This window comes from Manis javanica, chromosome 11, assembly GCF_040802235.1.
Source record: "Manis javanica isolate MJ-LG chromosome 11, MJ_LKY, whole genome shotgun sequence".
In the NCBI taxonomy this organism is placed as follows: Eukaryota; Metazoa; Chordata; class Mammalia; order Pholidota; family Manidae; genus Manis; species Manis javanica.
Genome location: NC_133166.1, coordinates 79,627,734 through 79,647,000, shown reverse-complemented (window position 1 = coordinate 79,647,000; position 19,267 = coordinate 79,627,734). Strand labels below are relative to the sequence as shown.

At 38.9% G+C, this 19,267-nt stretch overlaps 1 protein-coding gene across 4 annotated transcripts in view; it reads left to right on the top strand.

Moving 5' to 3' along the window:
* The first annotated feature begins 4,023 nt into the window (after positions 1-4,023).
* Positions 4,024-19,267, top strand: part of EXO1 (exonuclease 1) — a 28,673-nt gene continuing 13,429 nt past the window's right edge. Inside the window, exons 1-9 of one of the 4 annotated variants that reach the window (XM_017674931.3) lie at positions 4,025-4,955; positions 5,261-5,740; positions 6,654-6,827; positions 9,222-9,341; positions 11,855-11,978; positions 12,906-13,043; positions 14,061-14,273; positions 15,647-15,834; positions 16,494-16,590. In XM_017674931.3, coding sequence (XP_017530420.3) covers positions 6,667-6,827; positions 9,222-9,341; positions 11,855-11,978; positions 12,906-13,043; positions 14,061-14,273; positions 15,647-15,834; positions 16,494-16,590 — 1,041 coding nt within the window. In that variant the 5' untranslated portion in view covers positions 4,025-4,955; positions 5,261-5,740; positions 6,654-6,666. Of the gene's footprint in view, positions 5,741-6,653; positions 6,828-8,243; positions 8,322-9,221; positions 9,342-11,854; positions 11,979-12,905; positions 13,044-14,060; positions 14,274-15,646; positions 15,835-16,493; positions 16,591-19,267 lie in introns of those variants that run through there. The other 3 variants (XM_017674932.3, XM_073216745.1, XM_037013711.2) reach the window with 3 other exon arrangements.

Sequence of the window (19,267 nt, the reverse complement as noted above, 5' to 3'; positions counted from 1 at the left end):
ATCCATTTGGTGCCTATGGTATGACAGATCCCAAACTCACCAGAAAACTGGGTAGCATTCCCTGAACATTTTGCACTTTGAATTTTTTCAAAACAAAACTGAACCCAAAAGCTGAGGCGCTGAGAAGAGTAAATAACCTGGGGCCATGACAAAGTTGTAGTAATACCAAGGATCATTAGTGATCAACTGCCCCCACAACAGTGGGCAAAGGAGCTCCCTTAGTCTGAGCCCCTAGGCCCCCCGAGGCCCCAAACATGTGACTTACAAAAGACCTCACAAGAGAAAGAAGAATCAGCCTGGCTGTGATGGCAGAGGCCCTGTCCCACCCATTTACCTAGTGCTCAGCAGCAAAAGCAGCTTTGAGGGCCAAAGTCAGAAAAAGGCATCCATGCACCCAGAAATTCTCAGTTAGGATTGTGTCTATTGTCTTCCTGATTTCATGTTGATAACTTCTTGATTGTTTAACTTGATTGTAAAACAGCTTTGCAAATAGCTGTATTATCCAAAGCTCTAAAAATGTTAGTGACTATTTGGTATACAGGCTAGTAGCTAATTTCAATATTCATTCACTCATTTATTCAACTAGTATTTACTGGGAATCTACTATGAGCCAGGAAAATTAGGTGTCCAGGGTAGGGATAGGAATTACAATTTAATGTGGCATTGTAAGAGAATGCCTCACTTAGAGGGAACCTATCAGCAAAAGCCTAAGAGAAATGTAGGAGAAAGTCATGTGGATATCTAGTGGAAGAGCATTTTAGGAAGAAGGAACAGCCTGTGCAAGGGCCTAGAGGTGGGCATGTACCCGGAATGTTTAAAGAAAGACAAGGAAGCTAATGTGGCTCAAAAAGCAAGGATAGTAGGAGGTGAAGTCACATGCACATGAAGTCATAAGAATGTTCATAGAAGTATTACTAATAATAGCCAAAACCTGAAATCAACATAAGTATCTATCAATACTAGAATGGATAAATTATAACTACATAATGTAATTAATTGTACATAAAAAATGAGAAAGAAAAAAGACTACAGGTTCTTCCAATAGCATGGATGAATCTCAAACACATGGTATGGAAAAGAAGGTAACTGCTATATAATAAAAACTGCATGACTCTGTTTATATAAACTTTACAAAAAAGGCAGAACTAATACATGCAGTTAGAGGACAGATTATAGTTACCTTTGAGGAGAGCAGAGATATTTATCATTGGGAAGGGGATAGAAGGGGTCTTCTGGGAGGGCTGAGTGGATGTAATATGTTGTGCTCATTTTGTGGTAATCTCTTAGCATTTGTGTACCTTTCTGTATACATTATACATCAACTTTTAAAAAGGAAAAATATACAATAGTGAATGGAAGAATCTGAGATAGTAAGAACTTGACAAAGCTCCTTTTTTCAGACAATTCTTTTAAGAAAGTTATCATTAGGGGAGCTGAGAATGGGACAATAGTCAAAGGAATATTTTAAAGATGAGAGAAATGACTGTTTTGGAAACTCCACTTACTCATATTTGCCTCTTACTTGCTTAGCAGGTTTTCTTTAAATTGACTCATTTTTAACTTAGGTTTTATTTAAAATGCAAATTCCATAGTATGACTTGCTATAATAGAAGTAACTATAAAAATACCATGAAAACAAGTCATTCAATTAAAATAATTTAAAGATGTAAAAACAAGTAAATGTAAGTAAAAATCAGTCAAACTGAGCTGCAAAAATGATTGCCTAAGAATAAGTTCCTCAATCAGCAAACTAGAGCTCCTAATGATCAGGGGAAAAGGGCATTCTGTTCCGTGTCTGCATAACCATCACTACCACTGTTCGCTGTTTCATAATCATCTTCACCATTACACTTTAAGCATCCTGTTTTAACACTTCCTCATACTGAATTCAACAGAGGAACAAAATCAAAACACAGTCCACACAACTCTATGACCAAAAGGATGCTGACTCACCCAGCACTTGAGGTTGTCCCCAGGTCCATGTCTCCCTGACTTAGAGGGAAATTTAGCTCTGAGGAAAAGCCTTCCCATCATGCCACCTGAGCACCCCCACTCCCACATCTCTGGTTGAAAAGTGCTGGTGTGTGCTTCAGGGGAACTGGTGCCGCTCACCTGCAAGTGTAGCAACACGGTCTGAAACTAGGCAAAGGTAGGAGAGCATCCCAGAGGGGCCCCGAATGCCCACTGAGTCCTTGGGCTCCAAATCATCTCCCCATTCCACATTTTAGAAAAACACTGATCCAAAACAATAGAGGCACTATTTTCCAAAGTAAAAGTCAGGGTACTTTCAGGGGTGCCCAGAAAATCCAGAATGTGTGGTGCTATACCTAGGACATTCATTTATTAGCCCACAAATTCACACATTTTTTATTAACACTGGTACTGGACTGCAGAGATATGAAAATTAGTATATATAATCCCTGCCCCCAAGGTAAGGTTTCCAGATAAAAATACAAAATGCCCAGTTAAATCTGAATTTCAGATAAATATGGATTTTTTGGATACGTCCCAAATACTGCATTAGACATACTAAAATATATCTGATATTGAATCTACATTAAGTATGTATCTATTGTTTATTAGAAGTTCAAATTTAACTAGGCCTGTATTATTTGCTAAAATCTGGGCGACTGAGTCAATCAAAATGATATAACGAGAGAGTATAACAAGTGCCAGGGCAAGGGGTATCTTCTCAGGGTGTTTGGGCGCATGGCAAAGATGTCAGGGTGCAGGTAACAATTACATCTCAGTCCTCTGCTGATAATTTATGAGCAGTACCACTCATTGAATTTAATAACACACCATCATGATTTGTTATTTACCTTTTTGATGCATATATGTTTAGTCTCCAGAACTAGATCCTAAGTTGACTGAAGACAGGGGCCATTTCCTTGTGTTCCCCATACCGCCTGGTACTGACAGGCATACCTAAGACATGTAGTAAATTACTGCATGAATTGATTCAAATGGTCTTCTCCTTGCAAACAGTAAATCACTCTGTTCAGTGAAATCATTTTTAATTGATGTCTTCCTCTTTAATTTCAGCCTTCAAATGTTACAGCCAAGAATCTAGTCTGGAACTTGGAAGTCATAAATTAGTAGTGAATTGTGGGCTGTATGTAACGCAGCAACCTCCTGTGTTAATTTCACCATGGATTCAATGTGGTTGCAATGGGCATCTTTTTGTTCCTTCCTAAGGCCCCCCACCGGTAGCAAGTCTTGGCTGGATTTGATTACTACAGCTGTAGTCCAATGACTGTAAGAACACTTCTCTGCAAACACACCCCACCCACACTTAAGCTCCCCTTTAACCTACTGCAGTTTGGAACTGCCCCCTCCTTCCCCTACTGATGTCTACCACAGCTGTTGAAGTGCAAGGGAAGATAACTTTTCTGACCTCCTCTCCTAGCCTCAGCCCTAAAGGCAAGAACTAGAAAGGATGCAGCCCTGTTTCTGCTGAGCACATTCCCCCAAAGTGGCAGTTTTTATCAATAATTTCTAAGGTAATATATTGCATGAGGTGTGAGTTAGACGGATCACGAAAAAACTACAAGAACCATGCAAGAAATGTGTAGACAAGGTAATCAAATGGGGAGCATTCTTTAAAGTGTGGTTCTTTCCCTTCAACTCCTTAAACTGAATCTGGATTATTATTCCTGCCCACCTCTGGGCCCAGAACATACTTTGTGGTCCGGCCTAACCAAAGCTCTTTCCAATTTTTTTTTTTTACCACAATACCCCTAAGAGAAGAAGACAGCAACCAAGCCTAGAGTGTTTTAAGGACTGGAAGCCTCACCCCAAGTGGCCACCAAGGTCCAAAATGCCTTTAATGTCTGTGCAACATTAGGCCCATTTTCTTGATTATATGGTTATAAAGTTTCCCCTGATTTATATCAAAGATTAACAAAGGTGGACACTAGGTACAACGGTAAGGACAGATTTTAATCAGTAATATACTACTGTAATAGGGAGAAGTCCAGCTCCCAACTTTGTTTTGTATTGAGGTGACTGGGGTCGGGGGTAGAGGAGGTTAAAGAGAAAGGTGGAGAGGAGTGAATTGGGGCTCCGTAGATTCAGGGAACTGAAAAAAAAAATCAGGGAGAGTATGTATAGTTGCTAACTAGCGCTTATAGAGGTTAGCACCCTATGCTTCCCCAGAGGCTGGGAGGCACCCTATCTTCAAAGTTGGCTGGAAAGAGTAGGAGCAGTACATTCTTGGGGCAGTCTTCCGTTTTCCAAGGCAGGCACTTTAACGGACCCAGGGTCATCCTAGGAACGTGGCCTTGAGCGGTTAGAAACCATGTTAGTGTTTGATCAAGTCTCCAGAGTACAAGGTTGAGGCCCGGCAGGGCAGAGGGCTCACTGGAGTATGGCTAGTTTGGTCACAGAGATAATTTTTGTCACTTCACGGTTAAATTGTTTACTAAGCGCCCATCTTCCTTCCCAGAGTCCACAGAAAGGGTCCAAAGAATGCTATAACTCTGAAGAGCCTTGGAGTTAGCAGCACAATACGACGACGGAGACCCTAATTCTCACAGCGACACTTTTTCAGGTTTAAAAACCCCCACACCGAGAGGGCGGCGGCGCTCTTTAAATTTCAGCGGCTTCGGCTGGGAGAGAACTACTACTCCCAGCAGTCCCGGCGAGAGCGAGAACGCCCAACTTCCGGAACACCGTTTCCCATCGGCTCACGGCTCCGGGTTCCGCGCGCCATCAGGAGGCCGCCCAGGGGTCAGGCGGGTAGCGGCGGCCGAATGGCAGAGCCGCGAGCCGCCATCGCGTCTGCCAGCTGGGGGCTAAGAAACCGGAAGCGGGGGCCACGAAAAGCGCGGTCGGCGGCGCGCTGGCGTCACTTCCGCCGGGCGGGCCGAGTGAGCTCCCGCGCAAATTGAAAGGTCTACCCTGCATTGGGCGCGCGGCTGCAGCCCGGCTCCTCGCGTTCTGCGCCCGCCTCGGTGAGTCTCGTAGCCCTTATCCTGCGGCCCGGGGGAGCACGGAGAGAGCCCTCCCCGGAGAGGGAGCGGAGCGGGCCGCGCCGAGGCCTGGGCCGCCTTGCTGGGTCCCGACCTCGCGGCAGGGCCCGCGGAGGGCCGAGGCAGCCGCCAAAGGGCCGCCGGGTGGGGCGCGCCCGGAGACCGGCGGAGAGCGCCCGGGCCGCCCGAGTGCTCTGCTGTCAGCAGACACTACCGGCCCCGTTTTTACAGGCAATCCGCCAACGTTGAGGCGTTAACAAGTACAGTGTTGTCTTACTGTCGTGCAGGCCGAAGGAAGCGTGTCTCTGGACGGGGCTTGCGGGCCTCTCCTCCTACCAATGGGACTGGAATAGGGCGGCGACGCCGCGGCCGCTGGTAGCTCGCGGACCTGGCTCTCCCGGAGATGCGACGTGCAGCGCGGCACGCGGTCGCTCCAGCTGTGCTGCAGGGGGCGTACTTATTCCAGAATACTTACCTAGCCTAGAAGAAACATACAAGTTTCTCGACATGTGTACTGTGCCAGTTCTCCCCAGAGTGAAAAGAAACTCTGTTTAGGGACGCTATCCGAGAGGTCGGAGACTGTTTTACTCAAGCTGGCTTGAGGACCGCCTGCGTCGACGTTACCTGCGGTGTGTGCAATTCAGAATCCTCCTCACTCCACAACTAGTGAATCATAGTCACTAGGTGAGGAGTTGAAAATCTTCCAAGTTCCGAAATTTGAGAACCGCTGGACGAGAGCATCAGAGCTTTGATACAGTATCAACAGGGTAAGGCTGACTTCTGATCCTGCACTTTCCTCAAACCTAATGCTTGGTGGGAGAGATTTAATGTTAGGAAATGCTAAGCAGCTGCTCAGCGCCCACGCTTTTACTTTTATCATGGGAAGTGGTGTGGGCGAGGTATAGTGGTCTGGGAAAGGACCGTGGCAGCGCCACAATTTTTTGTATAAATAGGGCTCAGAGGCTGCAATCTGGGTGGAAGAGGGTGGGAAGTTAAAGAATTCGTCCTGAAGCTGTGTTTGCTCTGCAGACACCGGTTCACATCTCACGGGGTAGCCTGCAGAGAGTGTGGAGTTGTCCCTAGGCACCCCCTCCACCCCCCGCGGCTTATATAACAGAATGCTCATTGCTGGAATAATGCATTCTGGTGGCAGTGAATTTCAGGCCTAAAAACGAGCAGATCTAGTTCTGTAATTCTGTTTCTTTTGTTTTTCAGTGAAATGCCTACAAATTTTCGAGTTTCCACTACTGTGCTGATTTGCATGTTAGCTCTTACAACGCATGCGGGAGAGGCAATGTGATGTCATAGATTTTAATAATACCTTTTTGAAGAAGAGAAACATACTTTTTTTAGAACCTCCTTTGTGCCTAGTACTGTTAGGGGCTTAGAGCATCTTATTATTCCAAGTAAGAAAGCATTTTGGAAAGAATAAGCATTAAGGAATTGTCTAGTGGCATTAAGGACAGCATTAGTGATTAGTCTAAATATTCAAGACTATGGAAATTGGCTGGGAGTAAAGTAGCCCAGTTAAAATATTAAAGAGTAGTGATGCTCAAATATCTAAATAGTAACAGTTATGTCAGTTTCCAAGCTCTTTTTCTTCATGCTTATAAAACTTTTGGGCAGATGTATTTTGCTTTAAATATGGTCATTTTCCCTTCCTCTTTTCATATCATGTAGTTAACTTGGCACTATGGGGATACACGGATTATTGCAATTCATCAAAGAAGCTTCTGAACCCATCCACGTGAGGAAGTATAAAGGGCAGGCAGTAGCTGTGGACACATATTGCTGGCTTCACAAAGGAGCTATTGCTTGTGCTGACAAACTAGCCAAAGGTGAACCTACCGATAAGTAAGTCTGAACCTGTTGTTAATTCTTTGCCAATTAAGAATGGGACTTACAATGCCTTTTTTTTTTTTCAGAAAGGAATCATTTTCACTCAATTCCAGATTTATCAAGAAGTGAGAGTGAATGTTTTAGAATGTTGAGAGACAGGATGACTTCCCTCTAGATATAGGCCTATTTTTCATTCTTTGTTATAAGCCAGAGTATCAGGACACCGGTGAACATAAACCAATTAGGTCTCTTTTATCTAAGATAAGCTTTAAAACAATATTTTGAAAATCCGTGGTGATTTCAGATGCCCACTTTTTGGGTATAGACAATGCACTGCTAAGCCCTGTTAGCAAAACAAAGCACTTACTTCAGAGGGACAAGGGTTCTGACTCCCTTTTACTTCAGTTGGGACCAAAAATGTTGGTCATGTTGGATATCCAGTCATTTAAGGCTAGTTCAATGGACTGTCCTCCCTGTTTCTAAAATAGAAACATTAGAAAAATAAGTATAATTTCAGGACAGAGTTGTCAGGAATTTGATCACTATTACATACTTTCTTTTGTAATAAATAATTTGTCTCCTAGAGGAAAAGTCACAGATCTTATGTTATTAATTTAGGAACAATAGACAATAGGTAAAATGTGTTAATCCTGTTTGTTTCCTAGAGGAGGGAAACGTCATTATTGAATGGTGGATGTTTTTCAGGCCTATCAAGTTAATTTGACCCAAGGTGACCTGTAATAATCGAAGGAGCCTCAGCACTCTGCCATTCCCCCTGATAGGATAATTTTTGTAAGCAATTTCTTTCCACAACTAAATTTGGACAGTTGCAACTGTAGTTGAAGACTACTAGTTTTTCACTGCTAGTAGCCTTTCTTTGAATATTCCATTATGGTGGGAGAACTTTCTCTCTAGATTTTTGTAATTCTTGATGATTCTTAGATTTTTTGACTCATTAAAAAGTTGTCCAAAATCCAGGGAATATTCTTCATTGTTAGAGATGTCAGTGATGAACTGCACCTGCATGTAGTAGGTGCTTAGTAAATGTTTATTGGACTTAAATATTTCAGGACTTTAAACAAATGAAGTGTATTTAATTTTTTTTCCTCATAGCAACTAATAAGTAGCATCTAATAGTGTTTATTTTCCTTTTCTTGTCCACCTTTGGAATCAGGGTATTACCCAGAAATGGTCAGAAAATGTAGATGAACTTATGATAAACTTTTATGACCATTATAAAGAATGAAGTAGATATATATGTTATATATGCTGACCCTGGAAAGGTGATTGTGAAATACATGTAAAATGACAGCACCAGGTGTCTAATACTTGTGTTTTGTCTAGTTAAAAAAAAGTAAATAAATTTCCTTTGAAATTGATTATAAATCTATGCTTGCTTTCTCCTATTTATATTGGATATTTAATCCATAGATCCCAATCATCGTTCTGTAAATCGGTGCAGGCCTGTTGTCGCTAGTTTACAACTAAAAGAAAAATAAGGACAACATAGTGAGTCTTTTATTAAGCTGAATATATTTTATCTAAAAGATTATCTTTTAAGATTATGTCTTTCTATTCCTATTTTTTGAGTTAAGATATTCTTTTCTTTATGAAATGATGAAAGTTTTAAGTATAGCTATTTTTGTTAATTGCCTTGACAGGATAAAAAACTAAATGCAATGTGTGATCCTTGGTTGGTCCTGGAATGGAGAAAAATACTGTAGCAATGCTGTGCTGGCACCAGCTCATTCATTACAAGCTTGCTATACACCATCTCCTCCAAACTCAGCATTCATGGGTAGTTTACCAGCCATTGTAGAAAACCATTCAAATCTGGAAAATTGGAAAATGCTACTAATCAGGCACCCCTTCCTGCAGAACTGGTTGTTAAACATTTATCAGGCCACAGGTGGTTATAAGAAACATTATTGGGACAATTAGATGCATTTTAACATAGATTGTATTTTAGATGATATTTTGTTACTATTAAATTTCCTGGGTATGATAACGGTATTGTTGGAGGATTCAGGTATTTATTGTACTATTATTTCAACTTCAATAGATTTGACATTTTTCAAGACAGAAAAAAAGGCAGTGGAAGAGAAAGGCAAGATTTAGAACCACAAAATGTCAGAAATGAAGGGGTAGCAAAGCCTTTTAATCTATGGATGAGGAAAGCAAGGCTTGGAGAGTCAGAGCAAATATCACATAGCCCATGGGATTTGAACCCAAGTCTTACTTAGAGTTTCCATTTCCAATGAAAACATTTGCTTAAAAAACAAACATTTGCTAAAAAAGCAAAATATAAACATCTTTTTCCCATAATATGTCTCATCTGATTTTAAAAGGAACAAAAGTGTTACTTTACAAGATGAAAGCACTGAAGTACATTTTTCATTATTTTCATAGGTATGTAGGATTTTGTATGAAATTTGTAAATATGTTACTGTCTAATGGGATCAAGCCTGTTCTTGTGTTTGATGGATGTACTTTACCTTCTAAAAAGGAAGTGGAGACGTCTCGGAGAGAGTAAGTTGATTCTCAAATCTCTAACTTCATTAGTTGCATTAAGGTCTGATGTGTGGTCTGTGTGATACCAGTGTTTTTTATTTTAACTTGTTGAGGCTTATTTATAACCCAGTACATGAACAAATTTCCTGAAATAGTTCATGTGTAGTAGAAAAGAATGTGTATTCTCCAGTTATTTAGTGGAAGATTTTATGCCTGTTCAATAAATCAAGCTTATTGATTATATTATTCAAGCTTTCCATACCCTTACTGGCTTTTGCTTTTGTGTGTCTACTTAATCCATTAATTACTGAGAAAACATAATAAAACTTCACTGTGATAGTGGATTTGTCAGTCACCCTGTAGTTCTGTACTTTTTTTTTTTTGCTTTGTTTTGAGGCCTTCATATTAGTTGTATTCCAAGTTTAGAATTTGTTATATTTTTGTGGTAAATTGAAACAACATGTAGTGAGTCATTTAGGCTCTAGTTGTCCTTTTCTGTTCTAAAGTCTGGTCCATCTGATGCTAATATCTGTTTACCTTAGTACCTTACTATGTCATTGGTTTTTAGGTTTGCCTCCTATAAAGAACACATCACTCTTTTTTTAAATCCATTCTGTCGATCTTTGCCATTTAAAAAAATCTTTTAAATGAGGAGTTTTAGTCCTTTTGTATTGAAGACTACTAGTTTTTCATGGCTAGTAACCTTTCTTTGAATATTCCATTATGGTGGGAGAACTTTATCTCTAGATTTTTGTAATTCTTGATGATTCTGAGATCTAGTTACTAATAGATTTTGATTCATTATTTCTTTTACCTGAGATTTTACATTTGTCCTGCTTGAATTTTTTTTTGGTAATGACTACCTTGCTTGACCTCTGAATTGTCTTCCTCCACTCCTCTTCTATTGTGCCTTGTTTTCTAGTTAAAAAGTGATGTGCTGTATTTCTATTCTTTCAGTAATTATATTAGAAATTTTACCAAGCATATTTAACAGAATCTAGTAATTTTATAATAGATCGGAGAAAGAATTTATGTATTTTAGTGAAGCAACTACATCCCTCTGTTCTTGTTTTTCCCCTTTATTAGTTTTTTTGTGTCCTGGAGTCATTCTGTTGATAGGGAAGACCCAAGGGAACCTTTTGTGAGGGGGGCCTGGTTTGGGCCTCTTGGGGCTTAGAATCACACAGGGTTCATCAGGTCTAGGTTTTTTAATCTAGCTGTATTTACAGGGCTCTGATGCTTATAAAGAAGTTCATAAAGTTTATTAAAGGATTTACTGAGACCATTTGAGCCCACATTCTAATACAAATAATACACAGTTTGTGAAACAGACTTTTAAGAAAAAGTTCATTAGTTCCAGGTTAGTTCTAACAACTGACATAATGGTGACAACTCTAAACCAGTGTGACTAAAGGACTAGTCCAAACCATATCCCAGCAGGCGGCCCCTACCCTGTCCTTCATTCTAATTAAAGATAGTTATTTAGGTTTTTTTTGCTAATCTCCAGAATAGGAAAAATGTTTTATCTATCTGTGATCTAGGGGCTCTTTCTGTCTTATCTCTGTAGGATCAGCTGTTCTGTGCAACTGTAGCAGTGGAAGGGGGACTTCAAATCCTTCTACAAAGTCTCTTTATCTGTGGAGCCCAGCCTAAAAGTGGAGCTGGGAAATGTGTGTGTGTGTGTGTGTGTACATGCACACTTACTTAAAAATAAAACCTCAGGAATCCAGACTGACATCCTAATTTAAATTCAGGACTCCAGGGTTCTTAGCACTTGACTTCTGCACTGCATGTGTATCTCTTCTGTTCCATACTGAGCATCCTTGTTTTCAAGGGGACAGGGGACAAGACGATAAGTTAGAACATCTTAATTACTCCCTTATTTTATTCCACCTTACACTCACAATAGATTCAGAGTGAAATATTAATATGATTATTGAAAACACTTAAATTTTCTTTCTTTTTCTTTTTTCACATAACGCTCTTTCTCTCCCCATTTTAAAAATAGTGGTTCTGCATCATCAGAGCACATAACTAGTGATCTCTCCCTATCTGACCCTATTTAGTGTTGATTCTATAAATTATTATATATTTGGTGGTTATTACCTGTCCTTACACTGATGTCTCTTGTGTTTTTTCTGAAGTTTGTTTTCTAGTAGCTTCTATAGAAAAGCTCACAAAAAAGTATTTCTTAAGTGTCCTGTATGTTGATAAAGTTGCACATTTTAAAACTTGAAAATTAGTTTGGATGGTATAAAAGCCTTGAGTCACATTTTCTTAAGTGTCTCAGTTACTCCATTTTCTCATGACTTAAGTATTGCTGTGGAAAAGTCTGGCAATAGCTTGAAAGTATGTGCATTATAAATCACTTGTTCTTTTAGCCTAGAAGCCCAAAAGATCAGAGTTAATATTCTCAGGGATCTGGTTTGCACTTTCAAATGAGTCAACTCTTTTTATTCTAGGACAATTTCTTGAATTACAGTTTTATTGTACTTTTTGTGTCAACCTTTTAATTTTTTTTCCCCTTGCAGAAGACGACAAGCCAATCTTCTTAAGGGAAAGCAGCTTCTGCGTGAGGGGAAGGTCTCAGAGGCCAGAGAATGTTTTACCCGTTCTGTCAATGTCACACATGCTATGGCCCACAGAGTGATCAAAGTAAGCTAAGTGAGAAATAAAGCCAGGGTAACAAGGGAAATTATTCTAAGCCTAACCTTAAGAAAGGGGCAGATGTCAGAAGAAGGAAGCAGTGTCTTTAAACAGAGTAGAAGGTTCCCACAGTTTCTAAGAGGGAAATACTAAGAAGTGACGCTCTCCCTTTTAACGGAAGTCACTTGGATGAGCTCCATCCACATGTTGTTCCAGAAAGAGAGAAGGAACTATTTCCTGGAGGTTCAGTGTCGCCCCACATTCATATAGTCGTCAGTGCTTGGAGTGCCCATCAGATACCTGTTGATCCAGCCCCAGAAGTTCTCAGACTTCCAGTCTCCTTAACCTGTTTCTGCTTAGAATCTGCTTTCCTTCTCACCCTATATCTTACTATCAACATGCCCACAATCCCAGCCTTCACTTCCCCTTTCTTGGGGCTGTGATCAAACTACTTAATAAACAAATGGGGAAAATAAATTTAGTGATTAGATTCAATAGTTTTATTAATATACTGTCATACAGACTTAAGTAGTCAAGCAAAATCTGACTGTTATGGGGAAAATGTATTCTAGACTGCAGATAAATGTCTTGTATACTTTGGAGCATGACCATTTTTAAAATCGAAGGGTTCTGTAATTTGAAATGATGAAGTTTTGTAGCTTGTAGTCACCTCCCACCCATACCCAGCCCCAAATGTATAGCAGTATTTTTTTCTCCAAATTTATAAATTGATTTTCAAAAAAGATTTCTTAGTAGCTATATGATTAGTTCAATATACACTAGGATTAAAAGTAGAAAAACTTAAGAGGAAATGGTTTCTGAAAATATTATTAGTGTGGGTATGTTGAGGCTGGTAATGAAATGGACTTGAAACGGGGAGTCATTCAGTGCTTCCCAGATGCTGCTCTGGAGGTGGACTGTGATCCTTTTTCACAGGCTGCTCGGTCCCAGGGAGTGGATTGTCTCGTGGCCCCATATGAAGCCGATGCACAGCTGGCCTATCTTAACAAAGCTGGTATTGTACAAGCCATAATCACAGAGGATTCTGACCTCCTTGCTTTTGGCTGTAAAAAGGTACTTAAACACAACTACTGCATACTACTTTTCCACGTAGGTGGAAATCATAAGCATAGCAAGTATAAATTGAGGAGCTAAAGTTTTTCTTCTTCAGGAATAATTATTTATTTTATATACTACCTGCAATGATTATGTACTTACAAAGTCAATACTTATTTTATTTAACATGAAGAGAAGGGTTTTGCTGCTTGACATTTGTGTAATCTGGGAGCTTTTCCAGCTGTTAGAGTAAAGCCATGAAGTTAAAGCGTTTTGTTTTGTCCAAATTCTTTAATAGCATGTAGACTTATTACTCTTATTTTGTTTAATAATCATAACTTACGTACTTTATATTTTTCGATTGGGTTAGGTAAAGAAACTAACTTATCTACTAATGACATGCTCTTTAGTTATTTAGAACTGTGTAGAAAACTGTTCAATGGAAAATTTTATCATGATAGAGTAAGGGGAGAAATTAAGATACAAAACTATAGGATGATCTCATTTTTGTTAATACTTCTATTATTTATCTTCTCTGTATTCCTCATCAGTGATTTGAAGAATCTATGCCGAAAGGTTAGTTCTGGGTACCTGTGATAGATGAGAGATTTGGAGCAACTTCCATTTTCATCTTCCTGAATTTCTGTATTTTCTATGTTTAAATTTTCTGCAATGAATATGTATTACTTTAATAAAAAAGGTTATTTTAAAATGTAAAAGTGGAAGGTAAGGAGAAAATGTTATTTGTATGAATTGCTCTTTGATCACCATGACCTTATAATGTAAGTAGGAAATAAAGAGATGCGAAAAGGGCATTCTGAGCCATGGCTGTCCAGTTCTTGTTATGACCTTGGCATAGCCCATGCTTCAGTATCATTTATTTGCAGACATCACAATAATTAACTAGCCCACCTATCTCTCCTCTCTTCAGTGTTATGATGAAAAGCAAGATTTCTTAGACATGTTGCAGTGGATTAGATAATGAAACATAAAAATGTCCCTAATATGTGCTAACATTTTCCCTTCCTTTTGAAGGTGATTTTAAAAATGGACCACTTTGGAAATGGACTAGAAATTGATCAGGTTCGTCTAGGAATGTGCAGACAGCTTGGGGATGTGTTCACAGAAGAGAAATTCCGTTATATGTGCATTCTTTCAGGCTGCGACTATCTCTCATCACTGCGTGGGATTGGATTAGCAAAGGCCTGCAAAGTACTAAGACTAGCCAACAATCCAGATATTGTAAAAGTAAGAGTGATTTACCAAGGGTCATATTCACTTTCTGAAACATTTCTTAATAGATACACACTCAGAATATGGATTTTAAATATTCTATTATGTCAGTAGCCTTTATTGTATCTTTCAGAAGAGAAATTCACTAAGATAATTGATAAGAACATCGCTTTGGACAACTGATGAACCATTGTTTCAGCAATTGATAAAAATAGTAATTTTTAAAATGAAGATTAATATAAAGGGACTTAGGGCAAAATATTGTCAGGTGGAATTAATGTTAAAGTGTACAACCTTTTTTTCTGTCATACTGCCCTGTAGTAGTTCTCAAACTTTTTAGATTGATGAGCCCTTTATATTCAAAAGTTCTTTGTAGCAATAATTATTTTTTATATTTGTTATAGCTGCTGATATTTACTGAATTAGAAATTAAAACCAAAAATTTAAGTGTTTATTAGTTCACTTCAAATTGATAACATGTTAACATAAATAGCATATTTTTATGAAAAACAGCCATCTCTTCTAAAAGAAATGAAAATCAAGAGAGGAATTGTACCTTTATGTAAATCTCTTTAATGTAGTTTAATAGAAGACAGCTGGATTATCATAGTCTCTTTTACAGTCTTTTGAATATCACGTGTCCATTAGAACAAACTCTGAGACACTGTACATTACTGCTTTGATGTCTTTACCTTAAGAAATAAGCACAAATCAGGGGAGCTCATTTCCCCCACTTTGAGTAGTTCTTTAAAGCCCTTAGAGTTTGCAGAACAGAATTCCTAATTTCTGTTTCCGAGAGTACGAGGTGTGAGAGTATAAAGGCTAAGGGTGATGTAGTATAATGGGAAAATCCCTATATTGGGAGATAATAACAGTGGGAAGAGAGCAACATGCCCCAACCAGCCTATTACTCTAGGATCACTTCAGTACCCTGGGCCTTCCCTTCAGAGACTTTGAGTTTGCTATAAGTATTTAAGACCGTTCCCTTTCCAGCTGTAGTCATCCATGACTCTAACAGAAGTTAGCGTGTCAACTTGGTTCTAAAAATATGGTCTAAGAATGTTTCTATTTTTTTAATTCTCAGGTTTTGTTTGTTTTTGGATAAAGGGACTTTTGAAGGTGAAGAGCATATCTAAACTTAACACCTAGGAGTTTAAACACAATGTGTAACTGAGTTTTTCATTCTTTGGATTAATAATAGAAAAACCAAAGAAAATATTGTTACAGAGACTTAGAATTTCAAGTGATATGATATGGTTGTGTTTGCTGGTAGAGGTATTTCATATAGATAAAAGCAGTTGATTTTTCTGTCCCTCCTAATGCTCCTCTAATGCTAACTAGTTGGTCTTTTTGCAGATAACTTGTAAATATTTTATATCCATTATTAGGTTATCAAGAAAATTGGACATTATCTCAAAATGAATATAACAGTACCAGAAGATTACATCAAAGGATTTATTCGAGCCAATAATACCTTCCTTTATCAGCTAGTTTTTGATCCCATCGAAAGAAAACTCATCCCTCTAAATGCTTATGAAGATGACATTGATCCTGAAACATTAAGCTATGCTGGGCGGTATCCTTTCTGATCCAGAATGGTAGAATTTGGCATTTCTTACTTCTCCCATACTTTTATGGTGATATTTTTACCAAGACATTCAGCAAAAAGCTTGCAAATTATTTTTTGCTTTCTTTTTTATAGTGAAATCTGTGTTTTATTTATTTTAATTACCATGCCAGTGGAAATTTGCAACAACTTTTTGTTCATAAACTTGAGGCTCCTTGGCTATACTGTGCTTAATACTTAAATTGACTTGACTGAAACACGTACTGAATCAGTCACTCAAGATACATATTCCAAAGGTGGCCCTTGAGAACCCTTCGAGGCGAGCAAGCTCAATTTGTGGGGAGGAGCATTCAGGGCACATGGGTACGCCTGCTGAAGATGCCCTCTCCACAGCTACAGCCACATGCACTCGGTGTGCTGCAGGCCCCAACTCACGGAGGTGGTGATGGCGCTTTGCTTTGGCAAACAGCCAATTCTGCAGGGACAAATAGAGACAAGTAAACAATGCCTGTGGGGTTCAGTAATGCTGAATATAGAATGGAAGTAGGAGCCATTGATGTCATAAACCTGAAGGTTTTCTGTAACAATAGAAAATGCTTTTCTATCTTAATACGGTACATTTGTTTGGTTGTTAATAAAAGCATTTTTCCTTAATATTACCAACCTAGGTATGTTGATAATTCTGTAGCTCTGCAAATAGCACTTGGAAATAAAGACATAAATACTTTTGAACAGATCGATGACTACAACCCAGACACAGCTGCGGTAACATTTTAATGGTTTCTTTCTAAAAGAACACATTTTAATTATGTCGCAGGAACTGTGATCAAAGGCAAATCTTCATTTAATAAACATCTTTAAAGCATTTCTATATCCAGGCACTGTGCAGAGAGTAGACTGAAAACAACCTGATGCTAGAGAAATTAAATCTTTTAGGACATAGGTAGACATGTTAATTTCCTTAAATTAAAAAGTGACCACATGTATTGCCAAAACTTCAGTTTTGAACATCTCATTTGAATATATACCAGTGCCTTTTTTCTCTCGCTTCATTCAGCCCCTGGCATCTGGCACTGTTGAAGACCCTGACCTAGGAACTAACTGTCCTTGGGAATAAAAGCTGCTTTTTCACTCATTCACAATTCAGCGAATATTTATGGAGCATCTCTGCCATGTGTGAGCCCTTCCCCACTTCTTTTTCCCTATATCCCTTATGCCACCCTCCCCCGCCATTCTCTCCTGTCTGTTCATGTTTTCATTCAGGCTCTGTTCTCTTTTCTGTTTTTATTTATTCCTTCAGTGAGTTCTTTTGTCTTTAATTATCTCGTTGATGCAGAGAATTTGTACATCGAACCTGTTCTCTAGTCTGTGCATCAACCATGTAGTTCTACATGGCTCTTTGACCTCTCCATAAATGATTTCCTGTAACCTTAAATCAGAAGCAGACTCTTCATTCCCTTCAGATTTTCCTAATAACATCTCTTTTTCTTTTTAGCACTTAATACTACATAAATCATGTCTCTTGTTTATTTTCGGATTCTTTCCAACAAAATGTAATCTTTATAAAGGCAGGATTTTATGATTTTCACTGCTATTATATTGGCACCTTTACCTGGTGAGTGTCAGTTAGATGTTTTCTTTCATTCTTTCAGTCTAGAAAACTTGAAAATAGGCCTTGGCTCTCTTTCACTGTGAGTCTTCTTTGTTCTAGTTGTCTTTATGGTTGATGGTTTCTTCTTTCTCACAGCTTCCAGTCTAATCTAGGTCATTCTACTCTTGCTCACTAAATCAGTCCTTCATTAAATATTTATTAATTAAGCACTACAACAAACATAGGTTTGCGAGTGTTCTCAAATGTGAAAGTAACAAATCCTTGCTTGGAAGGTACTTATTGTATAGGGGAGGGAGATGTGATTGTATGTATAAAATGTGGTAAGTGCTATAATGGAGGTTTGTTCAGACTCCATGGGAAAAAAAGGATATTCATCTAACTCCACTAAGGAGATCATGTTCATAGTAATAATAACAAACATTTATTGGGCATTTACTATGTTCTAAGCACTATTATAATAAGCACATAACACACTCTAGTCATTTACTCTTCAACAAGCCCTGAGGTTCGTACCATTATTCCCATTTGACAGATGAAGCAATGAGAAGGAAGATAGGTAACTTCCCCAGGTCACACCTTTGATAAATAGGGGAACTATGATTCCAGGCCAAGCTCTCTGCTACCTCAGAGACTGATGTACGTGTGGGTATGCAGAGACCAGGGGGGATTATCAGGATGGGTGAGCAATTTCAGGCTGAAGCAAACAGTATGTGTGGAAGAGGGTGACTTGTTAAGGGAACTCTAGTCAAGAATGTATTAGTGTTTACCATATAAAGGAAGCAGAGTACCTTGAGAAAGGAAAATGGATGAGTCTGGAGAACGTGGCCACTGACAAGCCAGTGACCAACTGAGCCTTGACAAGACATCGTTAGAGTCAGCTGAAATGCAGCACATGTGCCCAAAGCACAACTATGTAATGATGCAAAGAAAGCATGTCATGTTCCTGAACTCAAGTCATGTGAACCTTATAGTCAGGCTGCTAGTTGTTTCTCTGTTTTCTTTGTTCTCTGAAACTTCTATTAATTAGACGTTGGGTTTCCTAATCTTCAAATTTTGGAACTTTTCTCTTGTTCATATATTTTGTTTTCTGTGCCAATTCTTTTTTTAATCTAACAACTTGCGCTATCTAGTACAATAGCCACTAGCCACATGTGGCTATTTAATCAACAATAAATGTAAATTTTTTCGTTCTTCAGTTGCACTGGCCACCCTCCAAGAGCTTAGTGGCCAGTAGCCACCATATTGGACAGCATAGAACATGTCTATCACAGAAAATTCTGTGGATTTTTTATTGCTACTATCATTTTCATGTAGTAAAGAGCCTAAGGGCTCTTCTCTAATTGTGCTTTCTTAAAGTAAATTCTTTTTAAGGAGTGTAATCTTTCTCTTTCTCTTGTGTGTGTGTCTCTCTAAGAATGTTAATTTTGTGGGGGTGTTTTTTTGGACGTGTTCTGCTCACTGCATTCTCTCTTCTGAATTTGTTGTTTTGTTTTTTTTCTCTCTTTGTTTTGGCCTTTTCTCTTTCATAGGAGAGACTTTCTTCAAATTACTGGAACTTCTTGTCCATTTGTTCCTAGTTGAGAGGCACCGAGAAGCTTGAGACGCTTTGGGTGGCCTTCTTGGGCTTTACTCTCAGGCAGTCTGGCTGGCAAGAAACTGGTTTTGTTTTACAAACTCTTAATTGTCCCAACATGTTTTCTGTACAGCTCCATGTTGCCAAGAAGAGATCCTCCAATCTCTACCTAGTAATATAAATGTGGGTGTTTGCATTCCAGAGCAGGATAGGGAGAGTGAGTGGGGTAGGCCAGGAAGGGGCAAGAGCAATCCTTC